This window comes from Heloderma suspectum, chromosome 2 (assembly GCF_057233095.1).
Source record: "Heloderma suspectum isolate Gila_16-S chromosome 2, 16-S_ref, whole genome shotgun sequence".
In the NCBI taxonomy this organism is placed as follows: domain Eukaryota; kingdom Metazoa; phylum Chordata; class Lepidosauria; order Squamata; family Helodermatidae; genus Heloderma; species Heloderma suspectum.
This window is the reverse complement of record NC_139459.1, coordinates 184,501,467-184,524,571: the sequence shown is the minus strand read 5'-3', so window position 1 is coordinate 184,524,571 and position 23,105 is coordinate 184,501,467. Positions and strand designations below refer to the sequence as shown.

The window sequence follows — 23,105 nt, the reverse complement described above, 5'->3', positions numbered from 1 at the left end:
CCTGCGAATGCACCCGGCCGGTGGCTCCGCAGAGTTGCTGCAGAGCAGAGCCAGTCGGGTTAGGATTTTGGGGGGAGGTGCAGAGTGCCTCCCCCGCACCGCGAATCACCCCTGAGAAAAGGTAAGTGACTTTCGTACATCCCTAGGGAGAAGGCAGCATGTATGCTCTGACAAGCGGGGGGAGAAAGGAGGGTTAAATGTTCTCAGAAATGCTTATGAATTTTCATGCACACTTTTATAGAAAAATACTCTCAGAGTTTGGGATGAATCAATCTTAAGACTGGAGAAATTCTCAATGTTCAAGACAAATTGAAGTGATGATTGGAAAAATGAGAAGCAGAGAAACTGAAACAGATTCATCCATCCCTAGCAAACAGAGTTGCTTGCCTACAACCAGGGAGATCACTGGTGAGATCAGTTGGAACTGGTACCATCCCGACTCATAGTTTCTATCCAAAAATGTACACAAAAATACATAAATTAGGGAAAATAACGTTAAAAATGCATTATATTAGAAAAATTGTATAGCATATTTTTTTATTGGGGAAGAATGCACACAAAAATGCATTTGAAGATCGTCTGCTTCTTTAAAGACTCCACCCATTCTCTCTTGCTGCTCCTTATGCCTGGAACTCCTTTCCAGAACCCCTACACAATACTACCTCTCTTCCGTCAAATCCCTTCTCAAAACACACTTGGTCTATGGAGCCTTGAGCCAGGAGGAGGCCACAAAAGCACAGTCTGTACATGGTGACCAGGACATTCCTTTTGGCTGTCAGAATCGGGGCGCAGCCTCTATCAAGGAGGAGCTGCTGTCAGTCTTTTGTACTTTCCGTTTCCATGTGTGACTTCCAGCCAGCATGGTCCGGCTTCTTTAGCTCTTTCCCTCAACCCTTGTTCCTCTCCCCAGCCTCATCCTTGCAGCTGCAGTTAAAAAGCCGCCTCTGCCCATTGGCTTTTCTCTCTTCTCTTACCCATTTCCCGAGAAGAACAAAACAAACGCTCCTATCCCTCTTCTGCTGCTCTAGCCAGCCCAGTTCGCAGAAAGTTTCCTCCTACACCCTATCCCATATTTGCCATGAGGGTCCCCCGTGGCGATTCCACATGTACAATCTGTAAATAGTAAAGGTTGGTATAGGTGTATGGTAGCTGGTATGTATCTGGAATGATTGACAGGTGAGTGTGAGGTGGGGTTTGGCAGAGCATGGGCAAGAAGGACAGTCTGGCAAGTGGAAGAAAGGGGGAGTGGCTGAGTGAGAGCGGAATGCAGTGTGATTGGATGAGAGCTTGTGCATAAGAGGTAGAGTGATTGCCTCTGTGAGAGAGATAAGTCTGGGAGTAGGATAGTTTGGGAACAGCTAGATAAATCAGGGATTAGATTGAGAGATAAGAGTGGGAACATCTAGTGAGATGGTCCGTGGCTTAGAGAGTGCGTCGCCGTCTGATAATGTGAGAGAGGACGTGAAAAGTTTTGAATATAGAACTAAAAGCAAGAGTTATACTGTGCAGTTTCTAGTGTCACCTTATTTTAATCATCATTCCTGATATCCTTTCCTCATCCCAACCCAGTTGCTATTTCCAGTCCTGTTGTACCAAAGAAACCTTCTTTGTTTTCAGTTTTAAAAGACACTTTCCTTTTTATTTATTAAGAAGGGTTTCGTGGAATAACCCCCGCGTGCTGGTTGCTTGGTCTGTGCTACCAAAAAAGGAAGAAAGCAGCTCTAAAAGGGTTATTGATGGCAGCAATAGTGGTGAAGCATCACAATACCCCAACAGAGGGTTGTGTGTGAGAGCCTAAAGGTGGCAGGGTGAGGAGAGACCCTGACCAAAGCACCTGACCTGGTGACTAGGAAAGGCAGACCTGGTGGCAAGGAGTTCTGTAGTCACCCAGGGGTGTGTGGAAAAGAGGGATTTGTGGGAGAATCTCGGCAGTGCAGGAGCATAGGTACTGGGTGGAAGAAGGGAGAGAGCCCCCCTCCTCAGGTAAAGGGAACCCCACAAGTGGTGACTAGAAGGGGGATCGTGAGGTGGTCAAAAAGGCCTCAGGGTCCTACAGCCCCCAACCCTCAGAAGAGACTTTGGGGGCATCACACATGGCTGGAAACTTTCCTTCCATTAACTTGTTTAAATTAATTTATCTTAAGATTCAACCCAATATATTCATAATAATTTGTAGAGATTTGAACCCAGGCTTCCCAAGCTAAAGCCCAATACACTAACCACGCATACCATTGACTTCTGATACCTTGCAAGTTCTGGAAGAAAAGAATAGCTATGAAAATGGAGGGGTGCCCTCTGGACCAAAATCAACCCCTGCGTCCAGTTTAATCCACCGCCATTTTGAAAACAACTTACATCCTCTATCAAGTTGCAGATGATGCTGTTATCGAAAAAGTCCACAGGGGTCCAAGTAATGCCCTGAGGGGGAGAAAGAATGTTGGAAGAGCAGCAGAAGGGAAATTCACAATGTTGCTTACCCCCATCACACTCTGAAACATCTCGTGCTGCCTGTCCAACAACCAACACCCACCGCTCACCATGAGCTTCCGCAGGAATTTTTCCTGGGGTGGGGGCAAAGCTGCAGTGCACAGCAGTTTGTGGTTCTAATTTGTGCGCATAGCACACACCACTACAACACCCCTGTGCACTTTCCTTCTGTGTGCACTTTGTTGCTTAGGATCACGTTCCATGTCATTTAGAAGCCTACACAGAGTAGTACAAGAACCTGGTAACTGAACAGCACTAATGCAAGAAGAGTTATATTCAAGAAGCATCATGAACTCTCAACAAAACTTCATTTGGAGGGATAAAAAAACATAAACGTAGAGAAAAAAGCCAAATGCACAAACCGAGTACAGCTGTCTTAAGAATACCATCGGATATTTTATGGCATCACTGCCCTTATCATAACATTGACAACTTCACATGACTTGCCTGGAATGATTTCCTTCTTCTTAGAAACACTAGTGAAAACTCTCTAGAGCAGTCTTCCCCAACCTGGTTCCCTCCAGATATTCTGGACTACAACTCCCAGCATTCCTGACCATTGGCCATGCTGGCTGGGGCTGATGGGAGTTGTAGTCTAAAGTTGTCAACGTGTGATTAGCTTATGGAATCCACTGCAAAAAGAAGTGGTAGCAGCCACTAACTTAAAAATAAGTTAGACAAATTCCAGTGAAACTGATAATCACCAGCTCTCTGTTTTCTTCTTAGGGAGCCTCATGTAGCCTAATGTCGAACCCCCGAGGTTATTGGCAGCTGCACATTTGAAGTTATTGGTACCCGCACTATTTCATCTTTATTCACTCTTATGCACAGAAAATTAACATCCCCGTCTATGAACCAGGCCTGGCTCAGGGCAGGGTGGTGGTGGTGGAATTGTCTACCTCCCGAATGTACCCCTCTTGCTCCTCCTTCAGGGTCAGCAGGATGAAGATCTGCTGGAGCTTCTCGTTACAGAAATTTATAATGAACTGCTCGAAGCTGTTGTTCTATGAAGAGGAGAGAGATAAAGAGAAACTTTGAAAGCGGAAGAGAACTGGGTGAAGGATGCATATATCTGGACCCTGTCCCATATAAAAAGTTCTGACAATGTCCTCCAAGCTGTGCCACAACTGGCGCTCTTCCATTTAATGGATACACACAGACAGACACACTTACCTACTCACGCAGGCAGACACACCCACACACCCCTCACATTTTAAAGCTCCAATGTGCCTTCTATTCCAGACCCACTTCCCAAAACCTTTATCAAATCTCTGCTTAAGAAAGAGAATTCCAGGAATCTCCACAACTCACCTGAAAAATCTCAAAGCCATAAATATCCAGAACACCCATCACTTTCCTGCGTGCAGTTGTTTCCACCTAAGAAAACAGAGAGCTGGTGATTATCAGTTTCACTGGATCACAATGGCCTGAAGGCACTCCTGCTTCCTAGTTTTCCCATTCATTTAATTGGGAATAGCTACCACCCTGTTTCTGTTTTCCTAATCATGAATGCAGATTGAAAGCCCACTTCCCATATAAAACATGATAATTGTTGCATCCCACTGTTAGAGCTTTTCTACATGAGGCTGTTAATAGCTGTATCTATACTCGGTTTTGTCACAGAATTGAGATCCAGGCTTTACAGAAAAAGCTTTTTCTTTCTTGCTTTTCCACTACATAACCTCTAGGTGATGCTGTGCTATTGCAGAAGTGCGCAAATACACAACTAGGAAAATACCTTTTATTTCGCTTTCAGAAATAATATCGCATTTTCCCTGCTCTAAAAAAACCCAGGGAAGTGCTCTTTAAAAACAGAAGCGAAACTGGAGGATCACGACATCAGCTAAAATAACCTGTAAACAACTGTGAGTAAGGAATCATGAGTGCACAACAAATGCCTCTTGTAGAAAAGCTCTGACTCCAAGAGGCCTATATAGCACCCTTCCCCAACCTGTGTCCCTCTAGATGTTGTTGCCTACATCTTCCATCATCCCCAGCCACCATGGCCAATGGTCAGATATGATAGGAGTTGGAGGGAACAACATCTGAAGGGACCCAGGCTAGGGAAAGGTGATATGTGAGTTCTCATTAAGCCTTTGACATTCCAAAGGTGAAAATAAGGGCATGCTTGTAAGAACACTCCAGTCAGTGGTGCCATTAGGTAATTTTAGACTCTGGACTTAATGGCCTTTAAGACAGTAATGTGTATTACTTCATTGCCTTCAAAATGTGGTAGGCCAGCCCTGTTTCATTTGGGGGCCCTCATGCTTATTTTGCTTAGTGGGGCCCTGGATGTCTGTTCTGTTCTGCCCTGAGTGAGGCTCTGAGCTTTTCTACATGAGGCTGTTAAGGAGATGTTAATCTGCTGTATCTACTTTTGGTTTCGTTGCAGAATTGAGATCCAAACACTACACGAGGAGCATTTCCTTTCCTGCTTTTCCACTACATAACTTCTAGGTGGCACTATGGTATAGCAGAAGAGCACAAATATACAAGTCAAATAAAGCCTTTTCTTTCGGTTTTACAATTAAATGCCACATTTTCCCTGCCCTAAAAAAGAAAAGGCTCTTTAGAAACAAAAGTGAAACTGGAGGTTCATGACATTGTCTAAAGAACCCGTAAACAAGTATGAATAAGGAATGATGAGCGCACGATAAACGCCTCATATAGAAAGCCCTCTGACAGTAATTGTCAAATTCAGGATTACTGCCCAATCCCAAATTCCCAAGTCACTACAGACTTCCCCAACCTGATGCCCTCCAGATGTTCTGGACTACAACTCCCAGAATTCCTGACCATTGGCCATGCTGGCTGGGGCTGATGGGAATTGCAGTCTAAAATTGACAACGTATGATTAGCTTAAGGAATCACCTCCAAAAGGAGTGGTAACGGCCACTAACTTAAAAATAAGTTAGACAAATTTCATGAAAGATCAGTCCACCTAATAGTTATTAGTTATGAAAGTTAAATGCAACTTCCATGTGCCATGAATAGATCCAGTATACCTCTGAATACCAGCTGCTAGGTGCAAACCACAGGGGTAGGGTGCCCAAAGGCTACTGTGTGGAGCAGAATGCTGGACTAGATGGATCTTGGTCTGATCCAGCAACATGGCCATTCTTACGTTCTAACCCTCAGTGCTTTTTAACTTCTTTTAAAAGACTTTAACCGAGGAGGGAACAAGTGTATGCTTCCTCTTAAACGTAGTATCTGCACACTTATCCCCTTATAACATCACAGGTGGAAATATACTTATGGATATTAAGGGCACAATCCTATGGCTGCTGGACAGCGGCAAGTTGGTTCCCGGAGAACCACCTCCCTGCCCCTGCCGCCTCATAGGCGGCATGGATCGTCCCTGGGCTCAAGGCTCATAAGAGCAGCATGGAGCAGGGCAAAAGGGGGCATTCCCTGGGGTGGGGAGTGCAGAAGTGCCAGTATGACGTTTCCTATGCGTTGTCCGGCCTCCCCACCCTGCACTCCGACAACCTGCAGCTAGACAGCCGAAATCGGCCATCTAGCTACAAATGCGGGGCAGCTGGATCGCGGAGGAGAGGATCCCCTCCACATTCCTCCTGCCATGCATTGGATAGGTGGTCACCTCTGAGTTCAGAGGCGGCCACCTATCCTGATAGGATTGCTCCCTTAGCATGATAGAAACAAAGCATACATCTTCCTGAAACACGCCTTCAGGAGTACCTAGCCCTGTTTGCCTGTATTCATGCAAATGCAGCCTAAGAAGGGGGTCTGTAGAACACATTTCATCAGATTGATGCATCCACCATGCACACTCACTTTGATGCTCTTGTTGATTCTGTTAATAAGCCAGTTAAACAGCCGGTTATATATGTTCTTTGCTAGGGCATCCCGCACACAGTAACCCTAAGGAACCAAGACAGAGGTGGTTAGACCATGAGATACAGCCAATTTGGAAAGCTAAGACTGAATGCCCTGGGAGACAGTAACAGTCACTGCTTTGGGAAGGACTCAGCCTTAGAACTCTGGTAAGAACATTCTGAATAATAGATCTCCAATAGGGCATGTCTGCTTTGCATATTTAAACTGGTTTGAAACTAGTTTTGTATCATCACTTATTCCCCATGTACTCATGGGACTTGTAGACTCCTTATAATAATTTGTCACTACACAGAACTACAATTCCCAGAATTCTTTGAATGGAGAAGGTATGACAGAAATATATTATGGGCATTTCTACACCAGCCTAAAGTCCTGCATTTAAAACAGGGCTTTCTGCTTCCATTTTAAATGCAGGATCACCACTGACTCCCTTTACACATGCTTCCTTCCCCCCACCCTTCTCCCCATATCTGAGTCTTCCACTATCTTTCATTGATTTCGCTCCTCTTCTTGCTGCTTTTACTCTTTTCACAGAGGAAACTCAAGCGGAACACAGCAGGGTAATTTGATAGCTCATTATCTGCAATCTGTTTAAAAACGGAACAAAGGGCATCTAGTGCAGGAGGGTCACGGCGGGGTCACGGCATCATGTAAAGAGCCTGTATAATTCCATGAAGGAGCAATCTCAGTCGCAGGATAAAAGCGCCATGCAGCTAGTACAGAGGGTGCCCCACAAAAGCCTGGATTTTTGTATCTGCTGAGCAGGAGAGGCAGCTAGCCCAGTAGTTCCCAACTTTCTGTTGTGGGGACCTACCAATGAAAGTATATCTATGTTAAAGTCCTATTTATTGGTCTCTTCTCTGGCCCAGGTCCTTCATTCATAGTCTGTATGTTTTCTTTGCTCAGCACTTAATCAATTAATAAATCCATACACACACATTTGGTCAAGCAGGGTCCTCAAGGCAGCTTATAACTCTTCTCATAAAACAACCAAAGTCAATGAAAACAATGAGACACCCACAATAAAACAACAAACATTAAAACTAAAATAGCAGGAGCGTATTTTAGAAAACTGCACAGAAAACAGCAGCACACAATTAAAACCAGTTCAGCTTTCTAACCCGAAGTTCTCTCTGGAACAATTAGGTCTTAACCAACTTCTGCGAGCCTTGTGGACCTCCCTAAGGGGGGAATTCCGTAACAAGAGCTTCACCAACAGAGAGATCCTGCTCCTTCTAACCATTAGGCTCACTTCAAATGCCTGCACTTTGATAGCCCATCTTCTATACTGGCAAAAATGAGTTTGGACTATTGATTAAACATTTGCAGTTGAATGGCAAGGGCAGATACCAGCATGAAACAGAATATGCACATGAATGGTCCTGACAGGTTGAAATGGCTGGGAGCCAACACCAGCAAGCCTTTTCTTGAGGCCCCTTCATGCGTTCACCTATTTGAGAGGAAGGGCTTGTGCCTCTGTGATGTTTTTAAAAATTGGAATGCAAACGTACCACCACAACAAACATTTGTACATGAGTACTGGCAACATATCAGAAAGTGTGCACGCGTGCACACCCCCTCTGCCCCACACTCACTTGTGAGACACTCAAGGTTGTCACCACCTTCTCCTGATGGGCCTCCACCGTGCGAGTGCACAAGGCCTGCTCTAGCACAGTTTCGTTCAGCTGGATCAACTGACAGATCTCCCGTATGACTGCAAAAGTAAAACATGGAGCGGGGTGGCAAAGAGAGCAGAATTCCTGTTAGTTCCTCTCCTTGACATTGGCAGCGCATTGCAATTCAAAGAACCAGGGCTCAGGACCAAAGGCAAGGTTTTATCATGGGGGCAGGCAACCTTTGTGCCCGAAAGGCTCCATGTGGCGGTGGGTTGGGGGCTGCATGGCAGTATGCATGGCCAGAGCTGGTGCTGAGTGGAGCAGGGCTGGCATCCCCCTTGCCCCCTCACACACAGTCACACATGCAGCCTCCTCACTCCCATGTGCACACTGGACAGAGAGGGTTAACCCTTCGTATGCACCATCCCCCTCATGTAAATTGTGCTTCCTCTACCCTGTGAAACAGCTGTTTGGTGGGTTTCAATTTGGTGGCAGTGGGAGGAGAACATGGCAGCAGCATGCACACCTGCACAGGCCACAGGGGGCTGTGGGTTGCTCGCAGGTGTTTTACCACCTCAGGTGACATATGCGATATGTGCCTGCCCGGACCTTAAGATCATCATCAGCGGCCCTTCTCCGTGAGCCCCTGCCAAAGGAAGTGAGGCGGGTGGCTACTAGGAGGAGGGCTTTTTCTGTTGTGGCACCCCGGCTCTGGAATGAGCTCCCTAGTGAGGTTCGCCTGGCGCCTACATTGTACTCCTTTTGGCGCCAGGTGAAGACCTTTTTATTTTCCCAGGCATTTTAGCTTTCTAAATTTTTATCTTTGCTGTTTTAAATCTGTATTTTAAACTCCTGTACTGCTGCTAGGTTTTATTGTGGTTGTATTGTTATATTGTGGTTTTAATGTTCTATATATTTTAAATTGTTTTATTGTGTGTTGTTTGGTTTTAGTTTTTGTGAACCGCCCAGAGAGCTTCGGCTATTGGGCGGTATAGAAATGAAATAAATAAATAAATAAATAAAATGCGAAGCACTGCTCCTGAGCAAACCTCATTCCTTTTAATAACAGTGCCTGGTGGATTGCAGTCCAGGAAACTATGACGTTAAGTACATGCCAAAAATTGGGGACAGATTTTGTTTTTTCCCCCAGTTGAAGAACTGCTTCCCTAATAGACAGAGGTATTGCTCTTCTGACATTTCATTTTCATTGTTGTGAAAGTAATGTGGAAAACAGCTCCAAGAGCTGAAGGATGCTTCCCGACTGAGGGCCCATGCCATGGAAATGAGAATATTAAGCAGCCAATGGGATCCAGGCTGTGGGCGTCCACAGAAGGAACGGAAAAATCAGGTTCTCAAAAGCCTAAGCTGGAGTGCAACCAAACTTGGCCTGAGCTCCCCACCATCACCCTGGAGATGACCCCCCTCTGCTGACCTTTGTCATCCTGGATTCCACAAGATTGTGCCCCATTGGCCTGAAATTGCTCCCTCAGCTGCACGTTGCCCAGTTTGAGGACCACAGCAGTCACCTCCAGCACTGCTGTCACCTCTGACGGGGAAAAACCAATGGCTTGCATGGCGTCCTTCAGGAAAACAGCGGAGAACAGCATTACACACAGGAAAGCCCTCAGCACACCTCCCTCCAGACCCAAGCTATGTGTATATAGTGATGTGGGTTTTCTGGAAAATTTTGAATTGGAAACATTTCCCATGCAAATTAGGACAATTTACATAGGGTAACTTGCACTGGAAAATTTTCAATTTGCACCATAAAATTGTCCAATGCCCTAGAACTGGGGTGGGCAACTTCTGGTCCTCCAGCATAGCCAATGGTGAGGGATGAATGGAGTTGTAGGCCAAAACATCTGGAGGGCCACAAGTTGACCACCCCTCCCCTAAAGAATGATCTAGTTTAGCATGTTTACTTGTATGTAGTAAACAACCAAGCTCAAAAAGGTTCCTGTCTGAATGCACCAAGTATTCGACCTGAAATATTTGAGGGAAAAAGTTTAATGTTAATTACATTTTATATTATGTAGAAAATTTTATTGGAATACTGAATCATCTGAAAAACATTAATTACAACTTTGAAACTGCCAGTTGGCATATTTGCAGTTGACATCCATTCATTGTTACTAATGAACTTAACCAATGGAAAGATTTCTGTGGAAAATTTAAGCCCTGGAAAAATGGCCATGTCAGCCCTGTATCACTGCATGCATATTGGGATTTAAGGCAAAATCCAGTGATGCTTCTATGATGAAAACTGGCTGTGGTGAAAAGGATCTGGGTAACACAAGATACAGATCTGGGTTGTACAGGCTCTAACATGTCATGGGGCTGGTCCTCTGGGACTCATAGAAATCTACCTTTAAAAGGGGGACCTGCAAGTAAATGTTGCACTGTATCTCCCACAATCCATAGCAGGAGCGCTCCTGTTCAGGGTGCCAGCCAGGGTGCCTTCCAGGATATTCCATTACATTCCCCCTCCCCATGGTGTTTCTGTGCCCCCTAACAGCAGTCCATAATCAGCAATAATTCCATAATCAGCAAGCATACTCATTCCACATTGGACTGTTTGGCAGGGCTTCCCACCAAACAAGATTTAGGATTTGTTTCTCTGAAGGGCTTTTGGCGGGGGGGACGTTTGTAATCCTTGGAGTTCCCCTGATTCTGCTGGCACCTCCTCCTTGTATGTGGATGGAGCTGTTTTGGTCACATGCAGATCCACAGTTGGAGAATGAGTTCTCCATTAGTATATATAGATTGTCTTTTGCCTCTCCCAGGCCAGTATGATTCACATCCCAGACCCACCACCCATAGCACAGCCCATACCTGAATGACTCTGAAGTTGGCTGCATCATCCACACCCTGCAGGCTTGAGGCCTCCCTGTTGAGGTAGCCATAATGGCTGCAGTCTCGCTCCAGCCTCAGTTGTTCTGTTGAAGAAAAGGAACTGTTGTCATTGCCTCTTTAGTTCTCAACCCTCCGCCCTCCAGCTTTTATCACAGGGGCTTCTTTGCATCGAGGGTGCTCATTTTCTGATGCCATGATGACAAGCTTTTCTACACGAGGCTGTTAATCCGCTGTATGTATTTTCAGTTTCGTAACAGAATTGAGCTCCGAGCATTACACAAAAAGCATTTCCTTTCTTGCTTTTCCACTACATAACCTCTAGGTGGTACTGTAGTATAGCACAATAGCGCAAATACACAAGTGGAAATTGTGCTTGTTTCGCTTTCAAAATCAAAGGCCGCATTTTTCCTGCTCTAAGAAAGCTTGGCAAAAGTGCTGATTAGACACAAGTGAAACAGGAGGGTCACATCATGGTCTAAAGAACCCATAAATGATCGTGAGAGGGAATGACGAGTGCACAATAAATGCCTTGTATAGAAAAGCCTGTCTTCCCCATTCTCAGGTCCCAACCACCACCATCCAAAAGTAAAATGCTTCCCCTAATGTGGCCAGACCACTTTGGCCTAGAACACACCCCTCTGCATCAGCGGGATACATGCTTTTTGGCCTTGAGAGCTGCATGTGATGCTGGATTGGGGGCCACAGACACACACACTCAGACACCTTGTGGGCTTCGTTTGCAGCGTTCATTCTAGACTGTGAGGGTAGGGGGGAGGTCTTGTGTATTGTGCATGAAAACTTTTCACATTGTATTGGTTGTAGGTTATGTTTTTATGGCGTTTATTTTTATTTGTGCTATGCTGATAAAGGCTTATATTGGTTTGGGGGTTTTCTGTTACATTACGGATTTCTTGTGTGTAGGTCATTTCTAGCCTGCTTTATGCAGTTGGAAGCAATACTTAAATTTAATAAAAATATGCAGCATTATATGCATGTACATGTGTGTACCAGCAATCCCGATACAGATTGCTCATTCCTCATTGCTAGTGGCTGCAAGAAAAGACTGATCCATATGAGTATCTCTGGTGGAGAGAGTAGAGAGCCTTTTCTCCTCCCCCCCCCCAGCAATCCTGTTACAGATCACTCTTTTTTCATTGATAGCAATGGCAGGAAAAAAGGGATCTGTATCAGGATCTCTGGGGAAGGCAATGGAGAGAACACTAGCCCTGTGAGGGAGCACAATTAAAGCCTGGGGGTTGGGGGAAACTGTGGTTTGTGCACCCTGGTCTATGCCAGTGATGGCTGGTGGCTCTTATGTTGGTGGAGCAATGAATTCGATCTGGGTTTCAGTCAGAACTCTAAATGAGCTGTCCAAGGTGTTGAACCTGCTTTGGGGATCAGGTTCAGCACTTTGGATGGCACTGTGAGAGTTCTAACTGGTTCTGACTGAAACCCAAAGTGGATTCATTGGCCCCACTGACATAGGAGCCACCAGCCTCCACTGGCCTATGCCCTGCCATTACATGTTTTAGGCACTAGGTGAACATTTTCGCTCTCTTTTGTCCTATTCTTCTTACTATGTTTTGAAATGTCATCTTTCTTCTTTGCTGAAATTACAGTGCAACCTTATTCATGTCTACTCAGAAATAAGTCCCACTGAGTTCAATGGGACTTACTCCCCAGACAGTGGACAGGGGATTAAAGCCTTAAGGAGAATCAGTTGTTGTTTTTAAAGACACTGTTTGATTTTATAGGGTGGCCAGATGTAAAACAGGATAGTGTTCCTGCACCTTTTAACAGTTGTGTAAATTAGGGAATTTCAGCAGGTGTCACTTGCCATTCAAGCAACACCTGCTGAAATCCCCTTTTCTACAACTATTAAGGTGCAGGAGCCCTCTCCCCTTTTGCACCTGGCTGGCTCTTAATTTAATACGATTTTCTTGTGTTATTGCCAGTCTCCTTGAACAAAGATTTTTCAAAAGGTGCCTGGTAAAAGACCTTCGGCTAGGGGCTTTTCTACATGAGGCTTGTAACCCACACCTTTACCGAGGCTTCTGTTTCTGGATTCTTTGCAGGATTAAGATCAGCTCCTTTACATATGCTTTTTTCCTGGGGTTATCTTTCTCTGCCTTTCTCTATGTTTCATTATACAAGCACTAGGTGGCACTGTGGTATAGCGGAATTGCACAAATACAGGAGAGCTCTATAATGTGATTCAGACAAAATATTAGACTTTCCTCATTAAGGAAAATAACTCTATAATGGTTGCAAAGCAGGGAAGTATGAGGACATTGTGTAAAGGACCTTCAAACTACCATGTGTGAGGAATCAGGAATGCACAATAAAAACCTCATGTAGAAAGCTTCTAGGGCCTGGATCCAGCTCCCTGCAAACTTCCAATCCATTTTAACCCTCCAACTCTGCCCACCATCCTTGGCTAGTCACATCTCTGTGGGCTGACACCAAGGACTGACATCCCCTGAACTGAGTCTTCCAAATTCTACCAAGGGATTCCTCTGCATTTTCCCCAGTTTAAACAGTCTCCTCTGGCTCGCTCTCTCTCTCTCTCTCTCCCCTTCCTTGGGACAATCCTATGCAAGTATCAGATCCCATGTATGAAAGACGTACTGAGCAGCTGGTCGGAGCCTCCAGACAGGAGCTGATAGAAAATGTGGAAGTTTCTCTCGCCCTTCACATGATGCACCACCCGGGATTTCTCTAGCAGGTCTGAGAATAAATGGTGGGAGGGAAAAAGAAAATGACAAGATAAAGATTGGAAGGGCATAAGGCAACATTAAGCTGCTATATCTAACTGCAGGAAAACACCAGTTGGTGGCTAGCACTTCTCCTTCACCAAGCCATGGAAGAACACTGGAACCTCAAGTTCATTCTCCTGTTCAGGCAGCCCCAGCCCTACTATTATGCAGAGTAAGGCAGTCACCTCAGGATAGATGCTGGGGGATGACAGCAAAGTGTTGGAGGGGAGAGTTGTCTGCCTTGCACCCCCTAAGCTAGCCTGCAGTGTTCAGGTGTTGTGGAGGATGCTGTCTCCTTGCCAGTGTTGAAGAAAGATTCACCTGCTGATCCAGTTGATTTTTGTACATGAAATGGGAGGGGGGCGCCATCTTGTCATTCACCTCAGACAGGAAAATGTCTTGAGCCAGCCCTGACTCTATCACTAGTGTGGGGCCACTTAACGTTTCGATGTCCACTCCATGTTTTCCTAACGGTTCTAGCATACTAGAATCTGGAGAGGTTCTCACCCAGGTTCAAACTCTTTCTCTTTACCCAGGCTAGGCCTGGTCAAGCTGGCACAAAAGATCCTGGTAGGCCTCAGTTCAAGGCCAGTTCCAGCTTTGAGGAGGCCCTGGACAAAGTGTACTCTGGTGGTCTTCCTCCAACGTTCATGGGTCCCCCCTTAGGCATATCCAACAGCAGCAGCAGCCATGCTCCAAGGGTGGCTGGGAGCTGGCCTTGTAATTTCTCACTATGCCTGAGAGCACCCAATGTAGTATCACTCTAGGGCATTCTCAGAACTGCTATCTATTTTCTTTGAGAAATCATGGAGGACGGGGGAAGTGCCAGATGACTGGAGGAGGGCTAATGTTGTTATCTTCAAAAAGGGTAAAAAGGAGGAACCTGGGAACTACAGACCAGTCAGTTTGACATCAATCCCTGGGAAAATTCTGAAGCAGATGATAAAGCAATTCATCTGTAAGCACCTTGAAAACAATGCAGTGATTACTCGAAGCCAACATGGATTTGTCAAGAACAAATCCTGCCAGACGAATCTGACCTCATTTTTTGAGCAAGTAACCTCCCTTGTGGACCGTGGGAATGCTGTGGACATAATATACCTCGACTTCAGCAAAGCGTTCAACAAAGTGCCCCATGATATCCTGATGAGCAAACTAGCTCAAAGTGGGCTAGATGAAACAACCATCTGGTGAATCCACGGTTGGCTACAGAATCGGACTCAAAGAGTGCTTATCAATGGGACTGTCTCAAACTGGGGAGAGGTAACGAGTGAGGTACCGCAGGGCTCAGTCCTGGGCCCGGTGCGCTTCAACATTTTTATTAATGACTTGGAGGAGGAGGTGCAGGGAATGCTGATCAAATTTGCAGATGACACAAAATTGGGAGGGATAGCTAATACTTTGGAAGACAGAAACAAAATTCAAAGTGATCTGGATAGACTGGAGCGCTGGGCAGAAAACAACAGAATGACATTTAATAGGGATAAATGCCAAGTTCTGCACCTAGGAAAAAGAAACCAAATGCACAGTTACAAGATGGGGGATACATGGCTCAACAACGCTACAAGCGAGAAGGATCTTGGAATTGTTGTCGATCACAAGCTGAATATGAGCCAACAATGGGATGTGGCTACAAAAAAGGCAAATGCTATTTTGGGCGCATTAATAGAAGCATAGCTTCCAAATCCTGGGAAGTACTAGTTCCCCTCTACTCTGCACTGGTTAGGCCTCATCTGAAGTACTGTGTCCAGTTCTGGGCACCACACTTTAAGAAGGCTGCAGACAAAATGGAGAGGGTTCAGAGGAGGGCAACAAAGATGATCAGGGGACTGGAAACAAAGCCCTATGAAGAGAGACTGAAAGAACTGGGCATGTTTAGCCTTGAGAAGAGAAAACTGAGGGGAGATATGATAGCGCTCTTCAAGTACTTGAAAGGTTGTCACAGAGAAGAAGGCCAGGATCTCTTCTCAATCATCCCAGAGTGCAGGACACGGAATAATGGGCTTAAGTTACAGGAAGCCAGATTCCAGCTGAACAGCAGGAAAAACCTCCTGACGGTTAGAGCCATACGACAATGGAACCAATTCCCTAGGGAGGTGGTGGGCTCTCCCACACTGGAGGCGTTCAAGACGAGGCTGGACAGCCATCTGTCAGGGATGCTCTGACTTGGATTCCTGCATTGAGCAGGGGGTTGGACTCGATGGCCTTGTAGGCCCCTTCCAACCCTACTGTTCTATGATTCTATGATTCCGTGAAATTTAAATGGCAGCTCACAGACCCATTCATGTGATGTGAGGAGCCAGGGCACGCACCAGTGCTGGTGGGGCTGTGGGTCCCTGGCATCTTTCCTTGAGTTCCAGAAACTAGGCCTGCCTCAACTTAAATACTCATTGGAGTCTTAAGTTGTTGTAATAAAACCGTACTTTGCTTAGACCTCTTCTCTGCATCGTCCCAGGTCTCTGAAGAACCTTGCAGCCAGCAATATTTGTTTTCCAAAATTCTGGCAGTGTGCCTCTGAGCATGTACAGGATGCCATTTCCTTGTGAAGAGAACCAGCTTTTGTTTTCAGTGCTGAACTCAAGAACACAGTGCCTCTGTCAACATCTGCAGAACCTCTTTCCTTTGTGAATAGAACCAGATTTTAATTTTTATATATGTAAAAGAGCTAAGAGCTGAACTACAGTCAGGGCCAGAAATATTGGAACAAGGATAACTGTTTTGGCAATTGGCCTCTGTACACCACCACATTGAAGTTGAAAGGAAACACACCCAGATGGGAGCGAAGTCAGGACTTTCAGCTGTAATTCAAGGGGTTTGACAAAAGTGGGGCACTACCCATTCAGGAAGTCCAGCCAGTGGCATACACACGCTCCCATCGTTGGTGGCTCATAAGTCATGGAACAAACCAACATCATTTCAAACTTAAGGATCGCCTTTAATACCAGGATGAAAATCCTTTGCAGTCAATTATTGCCTGAAGTCTGGAACCCATGGACATGACCCAGTGCTGAGTTTCCTTCCTTGAGATGCTTTGCCAGGCCTTTACTGCAGCTGCCTTCAGCTGCTGCTTGTTTGTGGGTCTTTCTGCCTTCAGTCTTGTCTTCAGGAAGTGAAAAGCATGCTCTATTGGGTTGAGATCAGGTGTCTGACTTGGCCATTGAAGAACACCCCACATCTTTGCCTGGAGAAATTCTGGGGTAGCTTTTGCTGTATGTTTTGGGTCATTATCCATCTGCAATATGAAGTGGTGTCCTATCAGTTTGGCAGCATTCGGCTGAAGCTGAGCAGAAACTATAACCCTATACATGTCAGAATTCATCCTGCTGCTTTTATCAGCACTCAGGTCATCAATAAACACCAGTGACCCAGTTCCATTGGCAGCCATACATGCCCATGCCATAACACTGCCTCCACCATGTTTGACAGATGATGTGGTATGCTTGGGATCATGAGCTGTTCCTTTCCTTCTCCATACTTTTCTCTTCCCATCATTCTGGTACAAGTTAATCTTGATTTCATCAGTCCAAACAATCTTATTCCAGAACTGGGCAGGCTTTATAGGTGTTTGCTGGCAAAGGCTAATCTGGCCTTTCTGTTCTTGAGCATTCCCAGTGGTTTGCACCTTGTTGTGAAGCCTCTGTATTTACATTCATAAAGCCATCATAAAGATTCATAAAGATTCTTTGGACTGATGAAACCAAGATTAACTTGTTGTGAAAGGGTTCCTCTTCACCATGAGCAGAATTCTGCGGTCATCCACTGTAGTTGTCTTCCGTGGTCTTCCAGGCCTTTTGCTGTGGCTGAGCTTGCCAGTTAATTCCTTCTTTTTCAGGATGTTCCAGACTGTTGTGTTGGCCACTCCCACTGTTTTTGCTCTCTCTCTGATGGGTTTATTTTGTTTCCTCAGCCTAACGATGGCCTCCTTCACTCCCACGGACACCTCTTTGGACCTCATGTTGGGAGTTCCAGTGAACAGCTACCAAATGCAAATGTAACACTCAGAACCACCCCCAGGCCTTTTATCTGCTTAATTGGTCATGGGGCGCCCAGGAAACAGGCCACACCTGGCCATGCAGCTGCTTGTCAGCCATTCATTCCATGACTTATGAGCCACCAACGATGGGGGGGGGGGTATGCCACTGGCTGTCCTTCCTGAATGGTTAGTGCCCCGCTTTTGTCAAACCCCTTGAATTACAGCTGAAATTCCTGACTTCGCTCCCATCTGGGTGTTTTTCCTTTCAACTTCAATGTGGTGGTGTACAGAGGCCAACTGCCCAAACAGTTATCCTTGTTCCAATATTTCTGGCCCTGACTGTAAATATTCAGTGGCTGAAAAGTAGCAGGGGGTGGCACAGTTTGGGGGCTTTGTTATGGAGCCAACCAAAAAGGGATTGGGAAAGAAATTAGGTTGGGCAGGGAGAGCAGCAGCAAATATGTGAAAAGTTGCCTAAACTTTTTCCCTCAGCCAATTCTGCCCTGCATGCTTCCTTTCTCAAGTTACTTTCCCCTCCGCAATAGCAAACCGCACACATCTGGGAGCCCTGGATGGCAGGGGGTGTAGGAGGAGGGGAAGCAGCAGCTAACGGTAGGGCTAAGCACCGCCTCCCCACCTGGCACATCTCCCCTCCAATTGCCTCTGCCGCTTCACTTTTCCATTATTTGGTGACAACCCAGATGGGGTGGTGGCCCATATCTGCCAGCAAGTGCCTTTTTCAGCCCATTTTTTTTCTTTTTCACAACCCCATGTTAAGGCCAAACTGCATGCTATATGACCACCTTTCTTTTTGTTTTAAGCCCAACAGCCCACCTGCTTTTTGTTTTTGTTTTAAAAGCCACTTTGAGAGAGTGCAAATGATAGCAGAAAGGGATCTGGGGAGGTGGGGGTTGGACCTTTCTCCACCTGAGCCTTCCACCTGTCCATTTTCTGTCCGTTCCAGAAAAGGGACCCTCAAGATGGCTAACAACGATCATAAATGCATAATCAATAAAAGAACAAATATGTCTTCTCTGCCCAGAGAACAATAGTTATTGGGCAGCTAACAAACACAGGAAATATATAAATAAATAAGCAATACCCTCCTGAAAATAAACAGCAGAAGCTAAGAGTGCATCAATAACATGACAAATTTCCCAAGAACGCCCCACTGAAAAACTTAACATTACTCGTCAGTTAAAAACAATAAAGGCAGGCAGTGAATCATGGAAGCCTACTGAGACAGGAAGTTCCATAGTTCCGTACCTTTGAACGTAATGTGTGGGTTTGCTTTCATAAAAGACGATTTAGATAGTACAGAACTACATCATGTACAATGCAATGCCCCATTCCATGCAATTCTTGAAAGCAGCTGTCCTCGACCTGGAGCCCTGCAGACGTGTTGGACTACAGCATTCATCATCCTCCAAACTGTGGAGGATGGGAGTTGTTATCCAGCACATCTGAAGGGCACCAGATTAGGGAAGGCCACCTTAAAGTGAAGGGCTCCTGTTCCATGCTAAATATAGCAGCACATACTTCTTTTTTCTGGCTTTGCTTTACAATCTCCAGTTCTAGCAACTGACCAGGAGGAATTTCTGTCTGTGCCCCCTTCTATGGGTGGAATGGCGGGGCAGTCTGTTATGTCTTACTCACAGTTGCTGATGACACCACCCAAAGGATCGCCCTTGAAGTCAAACTCAATATCCATGTATTTGCCCTAGGGATAAACAGAGAATCAGAGCGACAGCAGAAAGCAGAAAGCAGATGGAGCAAAATGAGGTGCTTGTAATCCCTGAAAGATTTGACTGGGCCCACTTCCTTACACCGAAATGCATTTGTCATTTTGATGCCCATTCCCCCAGTTTGGAGAGGTCCTTTTGGAGTTCTTCACTGCCTCTTTTTCTTCTTTTTAAGCATCCTAAATTATTTGGCGTGGTCAGCAAACTTGCCCCCCTCACTGCTCACCCTTAACTCCAGATCATTTATGAACAAGATAAAAAGCACCCTCCCCAAATACAGGTCCTTGGAGGCCCAGTGTTTTCATCACTCCATTGAGAGAACTGACCATGTATTCCTCCTTGCTGTCTATTCTTTAACCAATTACCAATCCACAATCCGAAGGACCTATAATGCCTTGTTGCTTTCAGGCAGGCTTTTCTTCATTCACCTTTTTCATGGCACACAATTTGAGTTGCAGAATTTTGATGTCAGGGGCAGAGCTGAGCATAGAAGCCTTGCTCACCTTCCCAACCCCAGCCAGGGTTTTACAGTTACATGTCCATGTCTTCCAAAAGTTTCTACAAGCTGTCAAACAAAGCATTAATTCCCCAGCAATTACTTACAAATCGCGAGGAGTTGTCATTGCGGATGGTTTTGGCATTCCCAAAGGCTGCAAGAGGGCAAGAGGAAGATGGTTAAAAAGTTGTGCATTCTCCCAGGAATGCCCTGGACAAGCTAGCCTAGCCCAGCACATCATGACAGGTCCGCTGGGCTAGATTGTGCAGGCAGCATATAGTGGTAAACAGGGGACAAAAAGGTTTATAGAATTAATAAAGAAGGAGTAGGCAACCTGGCACACTCCAAAGGTTTTAGGCTACAGCTCCCATCATGCCTGAACATTGCCCATGCTGGCTGGGTCTTAAGGGAGTTAAAGTCTAAAACGCCTGGAGGGCAATAGGAGGTCTATCCATGAATTAAAGTATAACATTTGAGCACAGGATGGATTTGGGATTATGACTATTCAGAGGCTCTCAATAACCCAAGCCAGGGTTAAGGCAAGCGCTCCAATGGTTTGTGCTCAGCATTTTACCTCCTTCCCAATGCTCCTGATGCATATGACTCTATGCTTTAAAAAAAAAAAAAATGGGTAAAGGCAGAGGAGATGCTTCAGCCATGTACGTGAAGATTTGAAGAAGGATGGGAATTAAAACAGCAAGGAAAGGGGTTAGTGGAATCAGGGAGTAAAATCTGAGGGCACTCACTTGCCATGCAGCTGTGGAAGGCTGGGCTCAGAATTGCATTCCAATATTTGATCACTACAGCCAGAACACAAGATTGTCTTCAAATTACTAAACTGCCAGGTAAAGTACCATAGCTTGGTGGAAGAGCCAATGCTTTGCACAGAGAAGGACCCAGGTTCAGTCCAGGTAGGGCTTAGAGAGACTCAAGAACCAGTACCAGTCAGTGTAGACAGAGATAGATGGACCAATGGTTTGCTTTGGTATATGACAGCTTCTTATGTTCCCTCGGCCTGTGCTAGAATCAGTCCAGCAGCATTAGTGCAATATTTTGTCCACATTATAGAGGGCTGAGGAGCGTAAAATTGCTGCAGGCTGGTTTGTTTGTTTTATTTACTCGCAGGACTTGTAGACTCCACCACTGGAGGGATGGAGCACACATTCCCTAAAGAACAAGTTAATAATATGGCAGATCATTGTTGTTGGGGGGGTGGGGGAGGCAATTGTCACCATTTATTTTCATTTTAAAGGAGTGCCCAGCCTCTAAAGAAGCAAAAATAAAATAAAACCCTTTTTAAAAGGTTGCAGATATGTGGGGGCAATGGGGAGGGAGATTGTGTCATTTGTCACAGGTCCAATATGTGCCTGACATTCACACAACTGTATTCAACACAGCAGTTGCAAGAACAACGAATGTACTAGCTAGAGAAAGAATTGCATTTTCCCAGCCTAACTTTTGCAACAGAAGGTTTGGCTTGAATAAAAACATCTGGATCCCCTACAAGTAATGAGTAACAACTGCTCAGGTCATATCCTTAAGTACAGAAAAGCCTTGATCCTGCCCTGGGCCCCTGTTCCTTCCCTATCCCATTTCTGAAGAAGAAGGCAGCAGGTACATACCTTCCAGCACTGGGTTTGACTGCAGCAGCTGTTCCTTGACATGATTCACCTGCTCCCCCTTTCCACATACAGCGGCTATGTATGACATGATCAGCTTGCTAGCCTCTGGTGGAGAAAAAGGGCTTCATCACACAGAACTTTTATCCTGCGATTGAGATTGCTCCTTCACGGAAGTTTGCAGGCTCTTTACATGACGCCGTGACCCTGCCATGACCCTCCTGCACTAAATGCCCTTTGTTCCGCTTTTAAACAGATCGCAGATAATGAGCTATCAAATTACCCTGCTGTGTTCTGCTTGAGTTTCCTCCGTGAAAAGAGGAAAAGCAGCAAGAAGAGGAGCGAAATCAATGAAAGATAGTGGAAGACTCAGATATGGGGAGAAGGAGTGGGGAAGGAAGCGCATGTAAAGGGAGTCAGTGGTGATCCTGCATTTCAGATGGAAGCAGAAAGCCCTGTTTCAAATGCAGGATTTTAGGCTGATGTAGAAATGCCCAAAGTGTCAGGACCAATGACTGGGTTACGCATTTAGAACCCAGGTGAGGCTGAACATATCTCACATTTCCAGTGCTCTTGCTACACACCGTGGGCTTCCACTTTTGTTGGGAGATGTGTGCACAATGGTTTGTGAGCATCTTGTGGTATTTCAGGTGGGGTGGGACAAATTCATCTGGAAGCAATCCATCTATACTACTCTATGTGGTTGAGAGGAACCGATAGCGGGGGCGGGGGCAGGAAGATAAGAGAAGAGTGTAATAAGCCTCTGGTGATCTGCAGACAGCATGTTGTAGAAGCAGTATTAATATCTAGATCAGCCTTCTCCAACCTAGCCCCCGTTCTTTGAACAAGCCTATTTTTCAGTGTGGTAACATCACATCTACAGAGATTTCTAACGTTTCCTCAGTGCAGATAGATATGCTTTGGATCAGTACCAATGCAAAGTAAATGGCTTCTCTGAAAAGGGTTAATATTTTGACCTACAACTCCCATCATCCCTGGCCATTAGCCATCCTGGCTGGGGCTGATGGATGTTGTAGGCCAAAACTACTGGAAGGCACCAGGTTGCTGCTGTAGATGAAATAGCGATATTGAAATCAGCCAGCATTACTAAACAAATGAAACCCACCACCCTTTCCATTTCAGCCCCTTTGCACCAACTTCAGCTGCTTCTACAAGCCTGCTTCATGCATTTTAGAACTCCACATCTTTTTATTTTAGCTGGGGTGGGTTCAAGATTGAGCAGGATCTAGTGCTGATATGTAGTAGATCAGCAAGGGTTCCTAAGGTGCTGTTGTCTAACAATTGCAAAATCTAAAAAGGTTCGTACCCTAAATTAGGTTGCCAAAAAAGAACACTGGGGGGGGGGACACCAGGAATTGAATTTTGAGCTTTTCTATATGAGGCTGTTAATTGGCTGTATCTACTTTCGGTTTCATTGCAGAATTGAGCTCTGAGCACTACTCAAGAAGCATTTCCTTTCCTGCTTTTCCTCTATGTAACCTCTAGGTGGCACTGTGGTATAGCCAAATAGTGCAAATACACAAAAGAAACTCACACTAAAGAAACTCACAAACTCACACAAGAACCTGTTAACAACCATGAGTAGGGAATGATGAGCACACAATAAACACCTTGTGTATAAAAGCCCTTGTGTGAAAGGACTTCATACTTGGTTCCAGTACTCAGCACAAATGTGCTCAGGGGT

General features: G+C 45.5%; 1 protein-coding gene across 2 annotated transcripts in view; it reads right to left on the bottom strand.

The window, feature by feature from the left end:
• LOC146353535 (unconventional myosin-Ia-like) overlaps positions 1-23,105 on the bottom strand; it is a 72,863-nt gene that overhangs the window by 28,616 nt on the left and 21,142 nt on the right. For both annotated transcript variants that reach the window (XM_084836691.1, XM_084836692.1), the window contains exons 5-15: positions 21,404-21,508; positions 19,889-19,935; positions 19,200-19,263; positions 13,443-13,541; positions 10,794-10,897; positions 9,394-9,541; positions 7,941-8,059; positions 6,283-6,369; positions 3,799-3,864; positions 3,387-3,491; positions 2,356-2,418 (exon numbers count right to left, since the gene is read on the bottom strand). In XM_084836691.1, coding sequence (XP_084692817.1) covers positions 2,356-2,418; positions 3,387-3,491; positions 3,799-3,864; positions 6,283-6,369; positions 7,941-8,059; positions 9,394-9,541; positions 10,794-10,897; positions 13,443-13,541; positions 19,200-19,263; positions 19,889-19,935; positions 21,404-21,508 — 1,007 coding nt within the window. The remainder of the gene's footprint in view (positions 1-2,355; positions 2,419-3,386; positions 3,492-3,798; positions 3,865-6,282; positions 6,370-7,940; positions 8,060-9,393; positions 9,542-10,793; positions 10,898-13,442; positions 13,542-19,199; positions 19,264-19,888; positions 19,936-21,403; positions 21,509-23,105) is intronic.